Consider the following 24,615-nt stretch of genomic DNA (forward strand, 5'->3'; position numbering starts at 1 on the left):
GACTCATGGGTCAAGGACCAATCAATTCAAGTTTTCTTTCTATATTAAAATTGGCTTAAGGGAGGGGAGGACGGCCTGGCGGGCCGGGTGGGCAGATGGACTTCTGAAGTCACACTCATGTCAACATGACTCAGACATAACCATATACGGAGTTCCCAATGCGACGTAGGTGAGAGGGCCGCTAGTTCATATAAATTGCCCAAAGGGCTGTGTGGCTGTTGTGTGAACAGATTCACATACTCTAACACCATGAAACAAACGTGTGCCACAGCACATGTTCTGGAGAGTTCATTTTTTTGCAATTGCATTGGGGGAGGTATGCACTTTACTGAGTGCAATCTTTCTAGTTGTTTATCAAACATGATGCGAAACTTTCCTGCCACTTCTTATTACCACCAACCACAACCCTTTTGCAATTCAGAGGCGTGCGGAGGAAGTGTAGGGGCCGAGGGTGAGGAAGAGGAGGACGAAGAAGAAGAATTTGACTGGCAGGTGGAGCAGGAGGTGTACATGGAGAGCTCTGAGGCAGAGCTGGGGTCCCTTCAGAAATACGGCTTTGGTAATCAGAGGTCCGGAGTGTTCGCCAGACTTCAGGTAATGTCCCAACTTCAAGATGAAGAATGTTAAAATCACTGATAAACCCCCTCTATTGTCGTTGAAATCAATTGTAAAGGTAAACCAAACATATATAATACAACACAGTGCTTAAGTATTCTTTAGACAGCCAGATCTTACCATCATTTATGCATCTTTTGCACCTTTCTACTATCTTGACTATAGTAACATTTGACCATCCTAACCCGACATGGAGTCTAATTGAATGTAATATACATATTTGAGTTGTAATTTGTTGTTCATAAGAAGCAACAGAAGACTATAACATGCTGGAGTTGTGTCGTAACAGGAAGAACTGACTGATGTCATTGACGTCAAGAACCCTGAAGGAACCACGGCCGGAGAGAGGAGACAGGCTCGGCAATACGCAGAGAGCGCTGCGTTCTGTTCCGACCATTACCTGTAAGTTTATGACAAACGAAGGTTTGTGCGATATCCATGGGGTGGGGTTTCTGGGGTTTGGCTCATTATTAAAAGATATACATTTTATTTCTTCTCAATTACACAACCAACACACTCAGGTGGCGCAGTGGTAAAGTCCCTGCCCGCTTTGTCGGGCGTCTATACAGACTATTGGCCCGTGTTCAGGGGGAGGGAAGCCGGGTGGGAAGGGTGATATTGGTCATTGCACATACTCCTCCTACGGGCTGGGGCGGCACCTGTCAGCAGGGAGTGTTGGGCGGGATGAGTAGGACGAAGGCTCTCTACGTCCTCCCCATGTGGGCTCCTCACTGACAGGTGAGTCATTAAGATGCAACAGCAGTGACAACACAGAAATGTGTGTGAGGAGGAATTAATTGGCATCACGACTAAATATTATAATTGGCTACTCTAAATTAACCCATTAAGACCTGGAACGCATCTGTGTCACTTTTTGATTTGAGCTAAAAAGCATTATTTTACACTTGGCTATTCAAAAATAGCAAGCTCATAGCGCGGCACCGAGTGACGCGCTATGAGCTTGTAGATCTGCTATTTTTGAAAAATCGTGAAAATGTGTGCAAATCTTTGAATATATATATATTTTAAAGCAAACATTTTAACTCTAATCTTTGCTTCTGGGACCGCCTGGAACAAAATATTTTGAGATGGTGGTCCGTGGCCAAATACATATAATTTTAGGGGTCCTTGACATGAAAAAGATTGAGCACCACTGATGTAGAAACATATGTTTCTCAGAAAACTGTTGGGATTTAGGAGACATGTAAAATCGGCTTCAGGCCTTAATGGGTTTAAGCAAAGAAATAAAAAAGACAAACAACACCCCACCTGCTGTCCCAATTTGCTTATGGTGATGTGTTGTTGTTGCAGCGCTGATTTGTTTGAAGACGACGAGATTCAGAGGCTGCTGAGGTTCCGGCCCTGGTGGGCAGAGTTGAGCTGCTCCTTAGACCAGGAAGGAGGAGAAGCAGGTGAGTTCATCCCTTCGCAGTCATCAAAAGGTAGCTGAGGGTAAATTGTATTCAAATTCACTTAAATCATTGTATTTGCATGTATGGAAATGAGTTCACCTGCGTTTATAACACGTTTTTTAAAATAGTGCAGGATACATAGCTTATAGTTTGTGAAGTAAATGTTGTGTGGGTGTTTTAAAGGATATATTAAATACTTATTCTAATTTAGTTATCTTCTCCGATCTGGATTACTGAATAGAGTTCATTGTGAGACCTTAATTTGACCTCTGCATCACCTGGGATCAACATAAGAAAATACAGTATATGCTGTATCTATCTATTTCTCTCTACAGTGATGTACATGCCACATGTTCTAACAATTTGAACCAGTTGTGTACAATGTTAAGTCTCTAGTAAAGTAGTACCTGATATTCACCAGAAGGTGGCATTGAGTTGCAAAAATAGAAATCAGACATTGATTGCGTGGTGATGCTATTTAGACTATTTAGATGTTGATGCATTGCTTATCACAAATTATCATTTATTTTGACAATCATACACTTTATAAAATAGACTTGAGTATTGCCAAATTAGAATTAGAGCTACTTGAAGAAAGTACTGTATATTGTCTTTGTTACAATATATTGCCCATCTCCTGGTTTCATTTTATAGCGACAAAATCATCTCCTGTACAGTCCGTCCCCAGCCAGTGTCTCACTCTGGCAACAAGTTCCCTTCCTCTCAATCATTGGATGACATCTAAAATCAATGGCTCATTTACTTAGGTGTGATGTGTGGCTTGTTGGACGGAGACTCCCAGTCTCATTTCCCGCCTTCCGCCGTCTCTCATAAAAGAATGATAGCTGCTCCCGGAGACCCAGACGCTGCAGGAGACAATTCAATTGTTCCCACCCGCCTCTGCCTAACAGCCCACTAACTCCAGCACTTCCATCGCCTCAGCGAGCGCACATGGCTCACAGCCCACGTTATGTTATGTTAGTCCAGGATGTCGCACGCTCAGAGAGGATTTAGATTAAACCGATAGCATTATCACAGGAGGACGCGCTGCTGGAGAGGTGACAGGAGGAGGCCTGATTATGCCAGTCTGAGGGCCCCAATCGTTGACGGGCAGCCATCACTCAGCCATATACAGACCATTAGCAGCAAACCGACTCTAGCCTCTGAAGAACATTAAGTTTTTCCCCCGCCGCCCTCCCTCCCCTCATTCCGCATGCTAAGACGGAGTGCCCCAGACGGGAGCCGAGGCGCGGATAAATGGGCCAAATTAAACTTAATGGTTTGACTGACAGGTCAAATAGCGTTTGCCTTCGCAGAGCGCAGAGAGCTGTGTCGGTCAGGAGATTTAAGTGGGCTGCCGCCAAACCTTGATGGCGCACTCGTGGATTTTTATTTCCTTTACCGTTTGTCATACGTATATCACACAGACGCTGAAATTCTTCTTGCTTTGTTCTTCGGCTTATCCATCTTTTTTTAAACTTGTTTTTCTGTCCACCTGCGCAAGGGGCTGATGCTTATGTCAACTGACAGATGGATGTGGACACAAGTGCTAATGAAGTAGAAACTGGCCCCTTTGTGGTCTCCTCTAGTCAGGGCCAGCGCTCTGACAGGCCACAGCTGTCCGCTGGATGCCTGCATTCACCCACTGGCCTGAGCTAAATGGAGCTGACAGCTCTGTCTCTCTTTACCTGCAGCACTTTGTTATGGCTGTGTGTAGGCGTCAAAGGCACTTGCTAACCTTTGACCAAATTAGATAGCCTCATTGTTTGTAAGAGTGCTACTGCACTAACCAAAGCTGCCGTCTTAACTTCAGCGTTTGAGAAATGAGCAGAGTTTGGGTACTTGGAACATCGTATCATCTATCCTATCCAAGGTCATGGTTTGACCGCTTAGTGATGTGAAGTTATGGGAGCATTTTCCAACTGCCTGCATGGCTTTGCAGGAGCATATTTACTACATGTCAACAGGGCCATCTGGACCCGTAGAGAGCAATGATGGGGCCAGGTTGCCTTTCCAACTGGATTAAGTAGGTCAAAATCTGAGGACCCCTAATGCTCTCCCTGAGAAGAAATGACTGATTTCAGAGTAAAGATGACAGAACCTTGGACAAAATGAGGCATCGGGTCTAAGATTAGTGCTATGTTTGTTCTGCTCATCTATAGGGCTGCATTAATTACAATTAATTGAAAGAATATTGAATACTACAACTTGACCAACTGCTAAATCTTACACCAAGGCATCAGAATATGACATTTGTTCGAGAACGAAGAAGTCAAATTTCAACATCTGCAGACAGTGAGCAGTGTTTTTTTGGTACCAAGAAGTGTGTGTAAGTTACATACTATCAGCTATCTAACTAATCTATTTATTTTAAGCTTAATCTTGCAGGGTTCACTGTTCATTTTGAGGCTTAGTGTGGATTAACCTCATTCCCAGGTTGTCTCACACTTCACCAATCGCGGCAGTCAGCTAATGAATATCAGTCAGCTAATGAATATTAATGATGAATAATAATCTGTTAGCACCTAAAATGGCCTGTGAGTTAGAAAGAAGAGCAGACAACAGAGGTAAATTGACTAAAAAGAAAAAGAAATAAGAAAGATATGTTCAGTATAATTCAGTGCAGGTGTGTTTAATAGATACTCAGGACTGATCCAAAATGCCTAGTTAAAATTTGCATTTTAACTACAATCATTAGTGTATAATTTCCTCTGCTCCACTCAAAAATGTGAAGATTCTGCTGCTGCTAGGAAAAGAAAAAAGCGTAACAACTCATTTCAATCATGCAAAGCAAATGCAAAATGATTTTGTTTTGTCAGCAGCATGCATTACTGTTTATAGGAAGAAAGGATCTGTTATCTTTTCATTTTATCATCACTTTGTCTCTCCAGTATAAGGACGAGTCATATGTGAAAACAGATGTACACTAGCTGTTCCCAATTTTCTCTTTTTTTTTACTTTGTCGTACGATGGTGTCCCATACTGGAGATAGCAGATCTACAAGCTCACAACATGTCGCATGATGCGTTGCCTTGTAGATCTGCTATCTTTCAGCACAGGACACCATGGTAAGACATGGTATAAATTAGGCATTATGAATGACAAAGTGACTTTTCCCCCTTTTTTTCATAAAGCATTATCAACTCTAGATACGATCAATATCTTTATAATGGAGAAACAAAAGAGCCACTCTGCCCTTATCAGCCCTCCCCCTTCAGCCTGAATGCTCCAGGACAGTCTGGAATAGGCTGGATGTGGGCCAGCAGGCCACTCACTTTCTCCCTGGTGCTCTCTCACACACACACACACACACACACACACACACACACACACACACGGTTTTCATGTTGCATGTGTTTGTGTCACCTGAGCGAGTGAGTGAGTATACCCGTGCCCTTATGCATGAGTCAACTTAACCCATTCAATTCGGTAACGCATTTACAAATGTCTTCTAAATCCTAACAGTTTTCTGAAAACCGTATGTTGCTATAATAATATCAGTGGTTCTCAAACCGTGTCATGTCAAGGTCCCCCAAAATTATATGTATTTGGTTGCGGACCCCCATCTCAAAATATTTTGTTCTAGGGACCCCCTGAAGCAACGATTTGAGTTACAAATGTTCGCTTTGAAAAATATATATTCAAAGATTTGCACAAGTTTTCATGATTTTTTTGTGCCGTGCTATGAGCTTGTATATCTGCTGTTTTTGAATAGCCAAAGAAGTCTAAAATGACGCAGATCTTAATGGGTTAATGCATGCTGCTGTCTAAAAGTGATCCAGAATATCGCAGAACGCCTGTTCTTCAACCTTCCGAAATTTTCCATGTCTCTGAACTTCTGCACTCCGTTGACCGGCTCCCGGTTGATGCTTCTTGCAATCCAATTCAAAACAAAACACTGGTTATGATCTACAAGGCAACCATGGGCCTGGCACACACAGCCCTACTTGATTCAGCCCTGCTCTTCTCTATCTTGGCTTCCAAACTGTGGAATGACTGCAGATTGAGTTCATTTTCTGCCTGAATCTATCTGAAAACTCACCTCTTCTTCAGAGTCTAGATAGATGTTGTTTACTTGTTCACGGATGCTTAGTGTGCTATTTTTAGATGATGCTGGGTGTGTTTGCTTGTTTTTGTAGTACTCTAATTACTTGACCACTTACCCTGTTGTTGGTTGACTAGGGTTCTGAGAGCTTACACTTTGAAAAGATAAGTGGTGTGTGTGTGTGTGTGTGTGTGTGTGTGTGTGTGTGTGTGTGTGTGTGTGTGTGTGTGTGTGTGTGTGTGTGTGTGTGTGTGTGTGTGTGTGTGTGTGTGTGTGTGTGTGTGTGTGTGTGTGTGTGTGTGTGTGTGTGTGTGTGTGTGTGAATTACGTTTGAGTATTTGTTTACGCTTACACATTTGAATATTTGCACCAACCTGAATGTGGGCTTTTGCAGTCTTGCTCGTTTGTTATGCCTTATATGTTTGAGAGTGAGAGATGTACATGTGTGAGTGCAGGACATGCATGGGTTTTAGAGAGCCCACGTGTGTGTTTTTAGAGGGACCGAGAGAGAGAGAATAGCTGTGTGAATGCATGCGTGCTAAGAAGATCTTTGTGTCTGTGTGTGTTCTGCTTGGCTGTGCTGCTGCGCTGCTACAGCTGCACTGGCGAAGGACTCAGGTAGCGTCTGTCTGCAGGGAGCTAAGCCCTGACGTAATGCAGCAGGAATCTCCCTCCCAGCAGAGCCAAGTTCCCACTGCAGCCAGAAGCTTCATTTGAACATTGTGCATCTCGTGTGTGCCAGTGTGAGGTTTTGTGCAACACACAGGGAAGAGAGAGAGACCATGTTTGTGTGTGTGTGATGTGTAATAGGGAGAGGAGTGTGCGGTTGTGCGCGTGCATGTAGCGCGTCTGCATTATATGTCGCAGTGCTGGAATTGATTGTGTTCAGTTGTGCCATATATACCAGCTCCTCTCACACATCAGGGGATCATTGTATAGCCCCCCCTCCCCACCCCCACCCCAACGCGGTCCTCATGCAGAGACGGAGAGGAGAATTGCTTTCAGCTGTTCCATGAGCTGCTGAGGAAAGATCAAAACTGCTGAGTTGAAGTTGTTCCTACGCACGTTCATCACTGATGCAGCTAACATCAATGAGACTGTGTGATTAAAGTGTTTTCTTGGTCCCATTAGACTATACTGTAGATTCCCCTTTAGCACATGTCTCTGTCAAAAAGGTAACTGCTAGCTAGCTAGTGCATTTCAGCCAATTGATGCCTACAAATATTGGTGATGGTCCTTGGTCTGTGCCTTCATTTTCCTGTCTCTCTAAAGTGTCCTGTCTAAATAAAAGCAAAGAACTGCCTAAAATACATAAAATAAAAAAATAATTATGATCGTAACATGTCATGTTCCCATGCAGCCGTGTGCTTCACCGACGACGAGAAGGACCAGCTACGAAAGTTCACCAACCGCTCCTACCTGCTGGACAAGACGGCCCGACACCACACCTGGCTCGGCCTGGTGGACATCCTCCTGGCCTACGCCTATGAAGTGCGCACAACGGAAGGAGATCACAATGTAAGTGTGGGTGTAAATGACAAGATAACGCCTCTTCAAAAGGCACTTGGCCTCGGTTGACAAAGCTCTCCCGATCCTCAAATCCTTTAGACCACCCCTTTCATTTCATTCAGAGCCTTAAGAGATTACCGTCAGATCCCTGAGCTCAGCCCAGGCCTCTCTTCGTGTCACTCCTGCATGGAAGCATAAGGAGGCACTTGGTGAACAAGCTGCCATTCACACAGATCACTGGCAGTGTGAGTGAAGCAAAAATAGATCATAGAGATGCTGTAGACACAACAGCATGCCAAAATACAGAGCCCAGCTGGAAAACATTCTTGATAAAGTTTCATATGCAAACGTTTTAGTTAACACATTAGATGTTGTAATGGCCCGAAACGTGTTCCAGAACCAGAACAATTTTCCACAGGCTTTTTTCCTCCGTTTGGTTTTGACCGCTTTTTAATAAGGTACAATAGGTCCAGTTTCCAGGTCAAGTAATTCCCATGTCCTTTAATATAAGTCGGGTGGTACGTACCGTAGCTCCATGCCATGGTTCACATATGGTGGTGTTAACATTGATGATGTGATTTCTCTTTTCCTTGCAGGTGGAGTCACCATGGACCATCAGGAAGCTGAGTGGAACCCTATGCTGGCTAGAGGTGAGAGGAAGGGGGAGATTAGCTGTTGGTGTTAAGTATTGTTAGTCTTAAGATTGTAGATAAGGGAAACCCTTGGTTAGTCCCTTGAGGCAAATTCCGTTTCAGCTTCACCCAGCCGAGAGCTGCTCAGATGTTTATGATGAGCACTCAGGAGGGGCAGTTATGGCTTCAGTGTCTTGCTCAGGTACACACAGACCAGGGCCGTAAGATGAACCGGCGGTGACCTTCAGTTTATGCAGGAGAAAGACACAAATCATCCATGAAGAAGTAGGGCTTGGTAAACAGAGCAGCATGCGAGTGCGGCGAGCCTGAGCAGACTGCCGAACGCGTGTGCACACGCGTGTGTGTGTGAGCATGCATGGGCACCTGTGAGCATGTACATGTGAGCATGTACATGTGTGCATTGGCACATGCTCGAGTGCCTTTTGTAAACGTATTAGTGGCTGCATGAACGTGGAAAAGAAGGTAAGCGCTCAAGGCATGGCTGGTTTGCCTGACAACTCACATCACAGAGATTTGCATTAAAGGTGATTGGAGCGGTACAGCGTGATCCATGTCAACCACGGTGCATGTTGGAGGTTCTTGACATTTGGTAGACATGAAGTATTGCCTACCCGAAGCCTGTGAAACGGCAAAAACAAGTCTGTTCCCAGCTGAGAGAGTGAATGAAGGGATGTGCAATGTCCGTCTGTCTCCAAACTGCCACCACCAAAAGTGTGTGTGTGTGTGTGTGTGTGTGTGTGTGTGTGTGTGTGTGTGTGGGTGTGTGTGTGTGTGTGTGTGTGTGTGTGTGTGTGTGTGTGTGTGTGTGTGTGTGTGTGTGTGTGTGTGTGTGTGTGTGTGTGTGTGTGTGTGTGTGTGTGTGTGTGTGTGTGTGTGTGTGTGTGTGAGAAAATCATACTAGAGTGTCCCCAGGGTGTATATGAGCAGCTCATTTTACACCTCAGGATGAGACGGCCGTTAATCCCCTCATTTGGACCATTAAACCTGACAATGGGAGAGGAGTGAGGTGCGTTGGGGGGGGGGTGGTGGGTGGGGGGGTATGTGAGACCTTGACCACCGGTATGAGAGGTAGCAGTTTGCCTACAACAGTGATAATGGAGGAGGTGGTAATGGCAGGCTGCAGCTGCCTGCTTCTCATGCTCACTCAGTCAGTCAGTCAACAGAGCTGTCTGCTCGTGCTGACAGCCGCCCCCCCCCAGCTCTCTGTCACTCACTCCACCCCAAACACCGAACCCCCCCCCACCCCCCATATCCTCTCTCCGTTCTCCCGCTTTCCCCTTTGTCTTCTGCTGTACAATAGATCGCTCTCCGTATTCGTCCGCCTGTCTGTCTGTCTGTCTGCCTGTGTGAGTCACTACTGATACCAGCTCCTGCATGTGCCTCATTCCACCTTCCCTTTGTGCTCCCGTCCTCCCTTATTCTCTCTCCCTTATTCTCTCTCCCTTTGTGTCTCTGTCTGTCTCTCTGTCTTCTGTCTCTCTCTCTCTCTCTCTCTCTCTCTCTCTCTCTCTCTCTCTCTCTCTCTCTCTCTCTCTCTCTCTCTCTCTCTCTCTCTCTCTCTCTCTCTCTCTCTCTCTCTCTCTCTCTCTGTGTGTGTGCGACTCGTGCCTACTGTTCTCCTCTCCTCAGAACCCCCCCTCCCCCAGTACCTCCTCCAACCCTCCACATGTGTGTTTACTCATCCTCCCCAGTCAGCTGTGCTGCTGTGGTGTGATGTGACTGAGATTTCCCCCCGTGCCGAAGCAGACCTTATTTACACTCCTGCTAAACAAGCCTGAGGGAGCGCATGATCCCCAGTGACATGCGCCCGTGAGCTCACAGCACATTTCTTTTATTTATTTTTTTAGATGTATTTTCGGCATCGTTATTGTCAGCGGAGGCGGGAACCCAAGAGCTGAGAGAGGAGAGACATGCGAGACATAAGACAGGGATCTGATTTGAACCTGGGTCCACTAGGAGCTTAATTATGGTCTGTGCACTAACTGGCTGAGCCACCAGGCAACCCCTCATCCCCTCGCTTCTAAACTCAGCCCACTGAGAATGGAAGTGTGAAAGAATAAAGGAGAAGAAAAAAAAGGGAATCTGATCTCCTTTCTGTCTCCGAGCTGTTCGTCCAGCAACAAAGAGCGAACAATCCTCCTTTTTCCTCCCCCAGTGATTAAAGAGCAACAGCAGTTTAAAAAGGCCACGGCTGCAGAGATGTTTTAAAGGGTTACAAGTCCCTAGTCTTTGGTACTGCTCCATGAATGCAGCAGTTCTTATGAGTAATTAACTACTCACAGTTCTGGATAACATGATGACGTTGACAAAGAGAAAGAGAGCACGTCGAGTGAGAGAGCATTCTTACCGGTCCGTCGAGACCGTCACTTTGCAATGGATATTGGATGAGCTCCGTTTATAGGGAGAGCAGGGTTGGCGAGAGAGAGGCACACACACAGAAGTGCAGCAGCGAACAGCTGTCTTTAATACGATTTAATTTTTTAAGTGGCCGTAAAAAAAAGAAGAAAAATGATCGATTAAGTTGACATTTCAAGATGTCGTCTTTGACGCAAGATTTTAGGCTAAAAGCAGAACTGCCAAGTAACTCCACCTCTTAACCCCCTGTGATAATTAATGAGAAAAAACTACGAGAAAACAGCTTGCGTCTCCTCTGTTCTTTCAATGGATTAAAGTTACATTAGCCAGTCTGTGTGCCAGCCTGCAGATGGAAGTTTTGTGTGCTTGCTTACAGGCAAATGAAAACGGTCACATATCAGGCCTTTAACAGCACTTTTTTCTCCCAAGGACGGCAAAACGGTCTCTCCCATTGCCATTCCAGAAAGTTATGCTACTTTTTTGCCGTTAATATACGGGCGCTGTAGTGAAAACGTGTCGCTGCAATTCACACCAGGGGAACAGGCCCTCCTAGTTTAGAGGAAGCGATTCACCTTAACTCCCCCACGGCAGTGTTGATTTCGTCGACTAAAACTATGACGAAAAATGTTCGTCGACTGCTTTTTTTCACTGACGAAAACAACAATAAAAACAAAAATAAATACTAAATAAATATAAAGTAGGCTATGATGACTAAAACTATGACTAAATATACTGACAATTTCGTCAACAAATAAAAACTAGACTAAAATGTTAGTGAGGGACTAGTGGAGAAGAGATCCAGTAGAACTAAAAGACAAGTCATTTTATGTTTGGTTGCGCTCTGAAAATAGCAGATCTACAAGCTCACTGCGACGCGTTGTGAGCTTGTAGATCGGCTATTTTCAGCATGCAACCAAGTGTAAAATCAGGCATTACGACGCCATCAAGGCACCGACGAAATACATTATAGTCGACTAAATCAACTGTAGATTTAGACGACTATAATCTTATGATATGTAGTCGACTAAAACTAGACAAAATCTAAAACATTTCAGATGACTAAAATATGACTAAAACTAAATGGAATGTTATTCAAAAGACTATGACTAAAACTAAATCAAAATTTGCTGTCAAAATCAACACTGGGAAGCGATTCACCATAACTCCCCCACGGGCCAAAATGTCTGTCCGTTATCGGCCACATGTTATTGTCCATTTGTGTCTGAACGAACCTGATCTTGGTCTGGTAGTTAATGAATGCCGTTGGTGTAACCCTAGACATACAGCTCCATGCAGGAGGTCCTGGTGTCATTTGGACGGAGGGTCCTGTGCTTCCCGCTCTACCGACACTTTGACCTGATCTCTGCTGCCGTTGGAGACACAGCCCGGATTCTGCAGTCAGGTGAGTCCCCCCTCTACAACACACACACACTACACACACACACACACACACTACACACAATAAACCGGTGACCTTTTCCACCCTACAGACTGGTAATGACCCCTGGCAGTGTCTGCGACACGTTTGACATGTCAATGGCTTCTTTGTGGGCCGCAGTCAGTGTGAAATGGGGTATGGGTAGCCCACATTGAGTGTGTTTGGCTTTGTTTCCCTCCACTCTGGGAACATGATTGGTTCTAATGAGTTGATAATTGATTTGGTCCTACTCTGTGGTTTCTTCTGAGCAATGTTCTTACAACGAAAGAAGCTTTTGTAGTCTGCAGCCACAGCATCTGTTGCCTGTCTGTAAGTGGTGTGATGCAGCTTGTTTTAAAGAAAAATATATCTGGTGTATATATCATTCTGTGGAGGCTGTTAAAAAGGCAGTCTGTATGTGCACTCTGTTTTTAAGTCAACGGTGCACTCCTACCGATGCTGTATTTCTTCTTTTTTTCTACTGAATGTATTCTCTCTAAGCATGTTGTTTAGTATTGCAATGTTTAGATTGCAATATCTCCACTTCGCCTGTGTCTACTCTTGCATGTAGTGATACATCAGGTGACAAGAAAGGATAAGGATAATTCCTTTTAACAGGTCGTTCATGAAAGTCCTTGCGGTCTTGTTTCCAATGAGAACCTGTGAGCAATTAGGGGTTATAAGAGTCTTGCTCAGGGACAAATTTCATTTCATCGACAGATATGCTGACTTGATCTGGAATCGAACCTGGGGCAACCAGGGCCTCTGGCTCTCTAGGCGGGCTCACTAACCATTCAGCTATGGCCGCCCCTACACATATTGAACGGCTGGGCAGGTGTTTTAAATTTACCAGACGTAGATCCACCATGAATCTAAACATTGACTAGTTTTGTACTAATAAAATAAATCTGAATTGGGCTCAGTGTTCTACTCAGTGTTGGGCTCGGTGTTCTATTTGATTTGACACAAACATTGCAACCCTAACAAAGCCCAAACACCAAGGTATACATAGGAGTGTATTCAGCCCAGCAAACCAAAGTCTGGGCAAAGAACGCTTCTCATGCGTACCGTGGCATGTGTGAAAGTAATACTCCTCCAGCTAAGAGAGAAGAGGGTGGCCTGCCTGCCTCCCTGGCCCCACACCCCTCGGCGAAAGAAATGTGAGATTAGTTCAGAGCGGACTGTTGACTTTGATATCTAAAATCCTGGAGTAATCTTTAAATCAAAAGCACCCGGCGGGGAGATGAAACACGGCAGTGTAAACACAGTAGGGATAGTGTGAGGGCTAAGATTATCCAGCTTGTGATGATTTTAACGCTCGTAAACGCCGGCAAATTAAAGGCCTTTTAAGCCACAGATTAGCATTTCCGCGCCTCATTAAGTTGGAAGATGAGTTGATCAGGAGAGCCAGTGGGAGAAACGACACACAGAGTCACTGCGCTGAGGAGAACCCTCCGTGCTATGCAATCTTCTTATGCGCTTCACCTGTGATAATGAGCCTTTTCACATTCTCGCCAGTACCTTCCAAGCCTGGAAACTGGTCCAAAGCCTCTGGAAAGCTCATACCCAGGCCCTGGATTGTACAAGGCCAGCCAACTGGTGATGGCAAGGCCTAAGTAGACAAACAACAGCGAGAGGCAACTGTTTATTTGTGTGAATTTATTAGGGGGTGATTTTTCTCTTTTTTTGCCATACCCCCGCCTTGTCTGCAGTTTCTTTATTATTTGCAGGCATTAGTCGAAGTGTGAGTAACAGGGCTTTCCCGCCACAGTAACACTACAGTAATTCAGCTTGGCATGCGTGTGTGAGTGAATGCACTTTTTCCTCCCCAGCATTGCCACACGCGCTAATTAATTTGTCAGCATAAAAGGCCAATGGAAATGCGCACTCCAATTTGAGGCACTTCATTTAAGCATCCGTGAAAAGCAAACATTCATAGTTATTATGAAAACAAACCCATTAATGGCCACGTACAGGTTAAGGCCTTGGAGGAAATGTTATCCGGGGGTAAATATTTGAACAACCCTCTGGCAACGCGGTGAGTATTCTCAAGGAGCCCCCCCGCACCTCCCCCCAGCTGCCTGCTAAGTGGTTTTAATCCGCGGGGCCTCGGGCATGGAGAACGTAAGCAGAACAGAAAGCCCCCCCGTGGGCTATGAGGTGACTAGGAACCGCTGAAGTGCATCGGGGGAGGGGGGGGGGGGGGGGGGGGGTGGCGATGCCGCTGTCATGCTGCTGTCATGTCCTGAAAGACTAGCCAGGGAACCATTCTTTGTCATACCCGTTAGTCACTGTGGCAGGTCCCCCCCACACCTCACATTTCCTCGTGTCATTCACTCAACGCCAACTCAGTTTTCATAGTCTATTTACACTTGGATTTGTTCATGAATTGTGCCAAAAAAGTTCTGCAGGGAATTTATAGATTTTTATGGGACTGGATGCAATAGTGTATGTGTTTGTGTGTACAGTATGTTTCAGACTGAGACAGTGTTGACAGCTCCTACAATATGTGCAATGACTTCACTAGAATATGAAGCCAGTGGGCAGTAAACTCTGTGGTTCTATTGTGAACATATACGTATGCATGCAGCATGTGCCTCTCTGTGCCTCTTCAGTTCAATATGAACTGACTCAACCCTTCATCAGTGACAGTATCAGACCGTGCTAAATCACCTCCTGCCACTCCCTCTCCTACTCACTGTACAGGAGATGAAAGGGATAACAGCTTCTCTCCTGCTCTAACAGCAGTTCCTACATCCAGAAAAGATCTGAAAGATCTGACAAAATTGAGTGTTCAACTTTTCAAAGTTTTTCTGGGAAGTTCAGCATGTTTTCCCTGAGTGCCATGCCTGAACTTGAAACCTGAATTTTGTAACCTTCCTCATAAAAAACGTCCATTGTTTTCAGTGACTGATCACTTCATACCCACTGTAGAAGCCATTTCATTATCTTATTATTATTATCAGTAGTTATTAAGTTTATTGTATTTGTTTTGTTTCATTGTTTTGGGGCTCTAGGGGCACACCTCACTCGTGCAGTGTATGTGAAGCCGGTAATTGGGGTAAGGTAATGTTTATCTTTTTTTCCCAGAGCAAGGGAGAGAATCATTATAGTCGTGCACCATGCACTCAGTGGAAGGGAGCAATGAACTCTGCTTCATTATTACACCTAGGAGGTCTAGACGACTCCCTTCTGGATCTCTAAGGGACCTGGACTATGCGGATGACACCTCATCAACCTGCAGGTTGACCAGAGTGGAGGCAGAGTGTGCCATGGTTGGTCTGGCGCTAAATGGCAAGAAAATAGAGATTACCCCCCATAACATCCTCCCAGTCCATCTACAGTCAAAGGTCAATGACTTTAAATACCTGGGCTCATGGGTCAACTCGACAGAGCAAGTGAGGAAATTGCTCGCATGCAGGGCTCTGAATGTCATGGCAAGTGTGTGGAAGTCCAACCTCGCCCGACATATCAAGCTCAGCTTCTTCTCAGTGCCTGTTGAGTCCGTTCTCATGTACGACTGTGAATGCTGGACCTTGGACCTTGCCCTACAGAAGTCCCTGTATGGGTGCTACACCAGAATTCTATGTGCAGTACTAAACATCAACCAGGGTGGGCACGTTACGTTACCAGCAATATGGGGAATACCAACGGTGAGTAAGAAGATGGCATACAGGAGAATGAGGCTGGCCAGCAGTCACTGCCATAGATACCAGGAGCTGCCTGCCAGCAAACCTGTTCCATGAGAGACAACACACGGGCATCAATCATGAGTGCGTCCCTCACCAAGTACCTACATAGATGTACTAAAGAAAGATGCAGGGGTGGAGAGTACTGGTGAGCTAGCCAGATGTATGGAGGATTGAGATGACTGGAGAGTGGAGACGAGGGACAGCAAGAGCATTTCGTGTGTCTGTTGCCGTGGCAGCTGCCACGGCAACACGCCTAATCTCACGCCTAATCTCAGTAAAGCTGCCTATATAGGCAGCTCTGATGCCACCGGTAGCTGCAGGAAACACTGCCGCGCCGTTGCCGGTAAATGCACTCGCTGGAGACGCCGGTGGAGGGCTCATCTGAGGACTGCGTACTAGTGAGAGGGAGACTTGTAGAGATGCATTGATGGAATTCTGTTGGCTAGATTGATGGAACCTCTCAAAACTGAAACAATTTGGGAGAAAGAAGGCTCTTTTGCCTGCGTACAATGTCTGTGATGGTGCATCAGAGGATTTGATAAAGTTGAAATTTGATTTAAGTTGACAAAACGCCACTACATAATCTTTGCCAACCTGTCCATTTAGTTGTTTCTCCCTCAAACTGTACCCATTTTCCCCCAACAAAGGCCGAATGTGTGCCTGCTTATTTAACATATCTTTACTACCCACTCATTGTATCTCGTGAATACAAAAACTAAACATGATCAGGGAAAGATTCTCTTGTGATAAAAGGGGTGATTCTTTCCTGAAAGGAGGAAATCAAACCTCAGAGTAGAGATGCGTTACACACTGCTCATGGTCCTTCTCAGAGCTGGATCCAGGCGGAGGCACTTCCCTTCCAACTGTCCCATGGCTGAAATGGGAACCAAATGTTTGTGTAAGGTTTTCCTCGGTGCAAGTGTGCTGTTTGTTTTGATTGGGCTGGAATGTCTCTGGTGGAGAAGAGTGTTCTCTCTGACCCTCAGTCTAGTGTCAGTCATCTCGCGGTGCTATTTATAGTCCTGATTGGCGAGAACAGTGTTGTGGCGGTGGTAAGGCTGTTTTTGTAGTCTTGACAAGAAGTCATTTTTCAAAATAAATGGGCTGCAGTTCACTTTCTTCAGCGTGCAAACTAGTTTCGTCGCTGGAGTGAATTTGCAAGTAGTCTAGTTCAAGGATATATTAACCCTTGAACAACATAAACAGAATTGACAAGCTTTGAACATTTCAAATGGTGGACAAATTTGAAGATGATTCAATGATAAGTTTTCTTTTCACGCAATTGAACCACTTCTCCAAGTACAAGCTCTCATTAAGTGGCACGGATCAAATAACTCTCCAGCTTGTGATTTATTATTTTTTTGCAATCCTGTACCTTGGCTTTTATGTATGCTTTTATGTAACAGTGACTGCAAGTCGTTATGAAGCACTGTCTGACTGCCAGTAACTCTGCATTGTCATTACTAATAACGAATAACACAGTGTGAATAACACAGTTCTTTTTACATTTGTCTGCCATGTCTTTTTCTCTGCCCAGGGAAAGCCTGTGTCCTGAAATGCCTTCTGGATATTCACAAAATCTTTAGGGAGAATGATCCAGCCTACATATTGAATGACCTTTACATTACCGACTACTGCATCTGGATCCAGAGGGTCAAGTAAGGTTCATCACACACATGCGCACGCATGCACACACACACACACACACACACACACACACGCACACATACGCACACACACACACACACACACACACACACACACACACACACACACACACACACACACACACACACACACACGCACACACATACGCACACACATGCACACGCACACACTCACACCCACACTCGCACTCGGCACGCAAAGACAGGTATATCGCAACATGCCCACACACTCATACAGTGACTCACACACCACCTTCATCTCAGAGAATTACCTCCAGGGCCAAGGGAAGTGTCTCTCCGTCCCCATGATGCATCAGTGCTCTGGGGGAGGAGAGGATTAAAGGAGTCATTTGTCACAGCGGGGCCAATTGAATGGCCAAGCCGGTGAGAGATGCAATCTTTCTCGTATCCATTATCCTTGTGTCAAAAGTGTGTTTAAAGAGTCTTAGGTGAACCCGTCTCCATCAGAAGTCTAGCGCAATCACACCATATGAGGCTTATCCAGCAGTGTGCACTTATGCGTGTCTTGCCTCCTTGTCTGGGTGCAGTGTTCTACTGGCATTACAAGCCGAACAGTTCCTTCCCAAATGATAAAGGGTCCACGGCTCGACTACTTTGCCCCAGTGCATATTTAACAATTTACTTACACATCTCAAATGTGAGCCTGCAAGCACATTACTCAGTAATGAGCTGTATTTTACTCTTGGCCAGCGTTCAGCCAAGTGGTGTGCTCATTTGGAAAGATCCCAGTTGAAAAATGTGTGCCTGATGTTGTAGGCCCAGCGCCCAGATGGAGGCACGATAAAAGGTCTGCAGGGATTCACTTCAACCCTCCCCCAACACCCCTCACTTTCTGACTTCTCCATTTTTCCAGAAAATTCTGAATTCTACCGTGAACCGCAACAAGAAATGCTACAGACATTAGACACTCATCAATGTCTCGAACCAGATTCAGTGGTCTGACCTTCCGCCCATCTCTTTTGCCACAGTAGACAGAGGGAGAGGGTGGACAGAAGAGAAGAGGGGCAAGTATATAGGCAAGGCTGGCCTCTTTGTCCTGCTCTGTGTGACTGTGTCGGCTTGCTGCATCGCTGTCAGCCCAATGAAAAGCTCAATCATTCTCTCAGCTCGGCCCCAGTCTAGGAGATGAAACGGCGGATGGAGGAGGGCACCTGAGGTTGAGTGTTTCTCCATCCTCTCCCCTCTCTCCTCTCCTCCCCTCCCCTGCTGTAGGGTAGAGCTAAATGTCAGCCTGACCTAACATGCTGACTCCTACCACACGCCACATCAATCATTAAATGGATTAGCCTGTGCTCTCGTAGCAGTGACCTGTAATTGAATGGTTACATTTCCTTTCACTGTTTAGACATTTTTTCCCCACCCCGGTCAATAAAGCAACCAAAAGGCATTGTTGCTTCTTCCCCTCAATATGTGTTATATCAGCTGTTGAGCAGACGAAATACAAAAACGACACAGAGTCATTGAATCCGTCTTAAAGCATCATCTATCGCCTTCAGGGCACTTGGGACACAACTGGAGCTGTCGCGGTATGGGCTCTTCTTCCAGCTACTGTACAGTTAGAAATTCCATGCAATTGCATACTCCTGGCAGCTCCATTGTTCTCAAACTGTTATAGGTAGGAGAGGAGGTAGGCAACCACATGTATGATAGCGGAGACTTGTCAAAATGCAAAGCCGCAAAAGAGAGAGAGAGGGCCTCGCTTGAAGCAAATAGCTCTTGTGAAGATTGCGGTCCGCTATCACACGTATGTGGTTTGTTGTGGCATTCCCTTTGTGCGCCTGACAGGTTTGATGACAGATTGTGTAAGCATTGTTTTCCCTCACTGTTAGATGTCCCCCCCCCCTGCACGGGATTTGTCATCCTTAGCTGAGTCGTCTCTGGGAGTGTGGATCGGTAAGATGAGATGTAATCTATACCCCCGCCGCAATCCTGTATCTCATCGCTCCCTATCCTCAGACAAGGCAAGACGTGATCAGTCGCACATGATGGACATGCCGATTAATGAGTGTTTGCCGGCTGGGGGCCTTGATTTATGCCATCTCCTCCCTGTCCCACGTGCATTTCTACTCCTAAAGTTCCTCTGACTGCTGAGACATCAGCCTCGAATTTACGGCCTCATAAAGACTTCACTGTGATTTAGAACATGGGGGCAGGCCTTCCCTTCCAACTCGCACACATAGCCTACACGGGGAGAAAGTTGACCCCACGGCCCCTGGAATGAAGAGTCCTATCGAGCATCAAATTACTCCTATTTCACCTTGTCTCAGTGACACCGAGCGCTTCATTTGTTTACTACACCGGAGAGCGTTCCAAAATTCCTCACACACTTCCTTTGTGGAAACTGTGGCAACTTTAACCTCCCACACCCTTCCAGTTCCTAATTATGTCTGAATTGTTAGCAGAGCGAATGTTGTTCCAAATGGAGCAGCAGCCTCTCTACTCCATTAGTTTCTGCGTGTGCTTTTTCAGAGTCCTCAGATGCCAAAGCCCCCGCAGAGTTGCTGGACTGCAAAGAAAAATACAGTTTCCTCATTTTCTCTCTCGCTCTCACTCTTCCCTTTATCAAAATGGCCTGGATAGAAGCCAGTGTAGATTCATGGTGGCCAGCATCGACAAAGCGCCATAATACTGTGTTACTGCACCCTCCGTTGAATCGGTAGAGCTTGAACTTCTTCTTTCACTTCACTCCTCCTCCATTTACTCTCTACCACAATCAGTAATTGGGTCAATTAGATTCCAGAGCAAAAACACCATGGTAATGTGATCGGTGTGCTTAGGGTTTATTTGCTCCCAAGATGGAGCATGAAAGTATGGTTAGATTCATTATTAGATTCATTATTTTCAAAATATTTTGATGCAGAACACGTTACATTGTTAGCTCTTTGTTTTTGTATTATTGTCGGTGAATATGTGAGCAGTCTGCAAATGCATGAATGTGGCAATTTGACAGTGTTTTAAATGAAGGTCTTTACACACCAGGAACAAAACTACTCACTTTATTTGTGGTGAAAAATAAACCTTGATCCAAATAAAAACATGTAGAGTAATATTCACTGTCGGTGTGGATATACTAATTACACAAATAGTTTTAAAATATATTTTTGGTGCAATTTGATCGCACTAACAAAACCCCTGTGTGAGGACCTTAATGTACCTTAACCTGAACAATGGAAGTGTTGTATTATAGAAAGACATTAAAAATGATAGTGTGCCATGCCAAATGAAAACAACAACACACATGGACAACCTTTCTTTTTGGGAGTATGAAACAGCTCCCGGGTTTTCTCCACTCTCTTTCTCTCTCTCTCTCTCTCTCTCTCTCAAACCCCCTCCTCCCATTCATCTCCTGTATTGTGTATGACAAAGGCCAGAGGAGAGAGTTGTCCACAGCACTGAGGAAAGAGAGAGAGGGGAGGGAGGAGTTGGGGGGGGGGGGGGGGGGCGGGCAACAGTTACCCCACAAGAAAAAACCTGCTGCTCCTCCAACAACGAAGATTCTCCTGGGGGCCAGGGGTCAAGCCATGGGCGGTCAGTGTGTCAGCTAAGCCCCATGGATAGACGCCTGTAGAATGTACTTGCGTGTTGCCACTTCAACTTGTATACCTCTGCCAGGCTGGTCAATTCACCACTGCACTTGTAAAGCACAAGGCACTCGCTACCCTGATTTTCCCATGGGGCCACCTAGCCAGAATACAAATTTTATATTACGGGCTATTTCCATGGTTGTCCCTTGACTGCATAGCCGACGCAATAATTCAGGCGCTGTTCATGAAGGTCTCTCTCGGACTCACAGGCGGCATCACATCTGTCAGACATGTGTCCTGCAGTCTTTGATGTTTCAGATAGCAGACCGGCGTCTATCCGATGTGTGAGCCTCTAGCGCAGAGACAGAAGATCTTAGTGCCCCGCTGGGCAGAACAAAGACACAAGTGTCTCCCAGCTAACAGGGATAAGTAGTACAGATTTCCTCTCTGCATGAGGCCTCGCCATCTTTTGTCTGGCTGCACACACGACCGTCTTGCACATGCACTTACACACCCTGTTTGCATAAGTAGGACATTAATTTAATGATGCAAGCATGAATGAAGCAATTTCCTCCCAACATGTACAGTATTTTGGAGCCGATGACTAGTTTTGGATATGAGATTATTTGAACTATCTATGACTGGCTGGAGCTAGGGGTGGTCCGTTCATGATTTTTGGGGCCGATACCGAATTATTATTATTATTTATTTATTTATTAGAAAAAGAAAATGTTTGCTCTTTGCTACTGTAGTATCAGTACTGACTGTCACTTCTTTGAATAATTTGAAATTAAAACGTTTTAAATTAAATTTTCCCCCAAAATCGATTACTTGATTATGGATTTATTTTTTTAAATAATCAATTTAATCGATTAGTTTGATTAACTGTCGCTTAACTGTCAATCGAACACTTTAATATACACTAAGTCGAATAGGCCTATACCTGGATTCTTCTAGACTCAAACTGATGAAACCAAAACCAAACAAAACCAAGATGGTTTTAGTGAGAAAGTGCAACTTTTTGAGTATGAGTAAGCTGCTTTTTGAATTTTGAAACCAACAGGGAAGAGAGGAGACAGCGAGAGAGATCTTGTTGAAGGCTAAACCTAGCTAGGAGTGCAGACTAGTACGTACGTACGTACACAGGGTTCCCGCGGGTCCTTAAAAAGTCTTAAATTGTCTTAAAAAAAATATCGGGAATTTAAGGTCTTAATTTGTCTTAAATTTGACCGTAGGTATTAAATTTGAAGATTATGTTTTTAAGGCTCATGGGAAAATGAAATCCATAAACATTTGTGCGTATTCTAGTGTTGAATTTTCCATAAAAATATATCAGTACGCTCCTCCATCTCTCTTGAGAGCGGTTGAGAGACGCACACATGCACACACTGCAGCTCGTGTGTGTTCCATAGGCTAATAGCCCCGCCCTCCCCTGTCTCTCTTCTCTGTCATTCACTCAGCTGGAGTTGACGAGACAAGCTCGTTGCTCGGCCGTCAGCGCTGCTGGGTCGCTCGTTAATTCATTTGTTCCAGGTGTAAGCCCAGAAGCTCATTTAAGTGGGCATTGGGCAAAATCATAGCCCCTGCGACCGTTTTGGTTGATAAAGATAGCAGTAGTTGTAGTGGAGCACTGTTTGGCAGTACTTGTTGCTACAGCATGCTAATGAATGCTAAGTGCTAACGGAAAAAGTATGCTATAGAACGGATGTCACCGGTTAGCCTACAATGTGGAATAAAAACGCTTCACCCTCAGCTGTCATCAGGCAACAGTTTCAAGTGATAGGAAAAATGTTTGACTGATCAGAAGTAAATCAACTTGGATGCTGTTGTGCTTACACACACACACACACACACACACACACACACACACACACACACACACACACACACAGTGTGCAGTGGTTCTCAAAGTGGGGTCCCCAGGGGTCCTTGAGGGAGTTCCAGGGGGTCCCCAGCTAAATAATAGATATGTTAGGAACCAAATGGACTCTTATGGGTCTGTAACTCTACAGTGTACAAATGGAACCATTGTACACTAAATGGACCCTTATGGGTCACCAAATGGACTTTTATGGGTCTGTAACTCTAGAGTGTGAACCATTTGTACACTCTTGAGTTAAATTAACATTGATTTTACAATATAAATTGGGGTCCCAGCACTATAAATGCCATTTGGGGTCCGTAGCCTAATGCATGTCAAACAGGGGATCCTTGAAATTAAAATAGTTGAGAATCACTGCTAGAGCTGTAAAAATCTTCTCTTATGGGGGTCCTTGGCTTATCTTTTCAAATGGGGGTCTGCGGGCTAATAAATGTGAATTTGATGAAAAAGATTGAAAACCACTGGTGTAGAACACACACACACACACACACACACACACACACACACACACACACACACACACACACACACACACACACACACACACACACACACACACACACACTCTCACTCAAGCACCCTAATGCTTGAGAGACACTCATTTTATAGATTTTTAAAGGCCTGATCTAGAAAAATGCAAATGTCTATTTTAAAAAGGGTGATATTTATTTTATATTACCAGCCAGAGATAAGATGAGAATCAATCTGTAATAGGCTTATACAGTAAACAACACACTCACAGCCTTTGATTAAAAAATATAAATATATATATGCCCATAGCCGCGCTATGAGCTTGTAGATCTGCTATTCTTTAAAGCAAACATTTGTAACTCAAATCTTTGCTTCTGGGGATTCTACGAATGTATTCTAAATCCTAACAGTTTTTTGAGGACCAGCGTGAGGACCAGGTTGCTATAACATCAGTGGTTCTCAAAAATTATATGTGTTTGGCCGTGGACCCCCATCTCGAAATATTTTGTTCCAGGTGCCCCCAGAAGTTGTAACAGAGTTAATAATGTTCGCTTTAAAAAATGTATGTTAAAAGATTTGCAAACATTTTCACGATTTTTCAAAAATAGCAGATCTACAAGCTCATAGCGCGGCACTCGGTGCGGCGCTATGAGCTTGTAGATCGGCTATTTTTGAATACCCAAAAATCTTAAAATGACACACAGATGCGTTCCCGGTCTTAATGGATTAATAGAAGTTTTACCACCGCTGGCCTGCACTCCCATTAGCCAATTTCAATATAGGAAGACATTGTTGCGACATTTATTTGGGTCTTAAATTACATTTGTTGAGGTCTTAAAAGGGTCTTAAAAAGTCTTAAATTTGACTTTCAAAATGGTGCAGGAACCCTGGTACAGTACTCCCTCATCCCACAGTTTGACTCAGGTCTGAAAATTCCAAGCCAAGCCCAACAGGAATCTGAACTATTTCTGTTGAAACACAAGCCTCCAGGCTGCAGGTCTTTGTGAGCGCAAACCAGACTGAATCATTTTTTGATCATCAATTATGGCTGGCATTCTTCAACACTATTCATGACTTTGAGCCAAACCCCAGCAATCGTGCCAAACCCCAGCAATTACATGAGCAGTGATAAACAACTTTAATTTAAGTCTTGTCAGATCCTATCAGGTTTGGGCATAAAGTTCAAGATGTACCCTACATACACTCACTGTCACGGTCATGAGAGCCATTGAATTTTCATCAGTGTATGTTAGCATTTATATTTATATGCCGATTTCTATAGTCTCTGTCTGTGCTTCGCATGTCTAGAATCAGAACGGCAGTCCAGCACCTTTTGACCAGTTAAGTATTCA

At 44.7% G+C, this 24,615-nt stretch overlaps 1 protein-coding gene across 1 annotated transcript in view; it reads left to right on the forward strand.

The window, feature by feature from the left end:
* shq1 (SHQ1, H/ACA ribonucleoprotein assembly factor) overlaps window positions 1-24,615 on the forward strand; it is a 35,954-nt gene that overhangs the window by 7,507 nt on the left and 3,832 nt on the right. Inside the window, exons 5-11 of the mRNA XM_084062562.1 lie at window positions 422-594; window positions 905-1,017; window positions 1,927-2,027; window positions 7,433-7,590; window positions 8,178-8,231; window positions 11,868-11,991; window positions 17,236-17,356. Coding sequence (XP_083918688.1) covers window positions 422-594; window positions 905-1,017; window positions 1,927-2,027; window positions 7,433-7,590; window positions 8,178-8,231; window positions 11,868-11,991; window positions 17,236-17,356 — 844 coding nt within the window. The remainder of the gene's footprint in view (window positions 1-421; window positions 595-904; window positions 1,018-1,926; window positions 2,028-7,432; window positions 7,591-8,177; window positions 8,232-11,867; window positions 11,992-17,235; window positions 17,357-24,615) is intronic.

Source organism: Gymnoscopelus microlampas, assembly GCF_963454915.1.
Source record: "Gymnoscopelus microlampas genome assembly, chromosome: 7".
In the NCBI taxonomy this organism is placed as follows: Eukaryota; Metazoa; Chordata; class Actinopteri; order Myctophiformes; family Myctophidae; genus Gymnoscopelus; species Gymnoscopelus microlampas.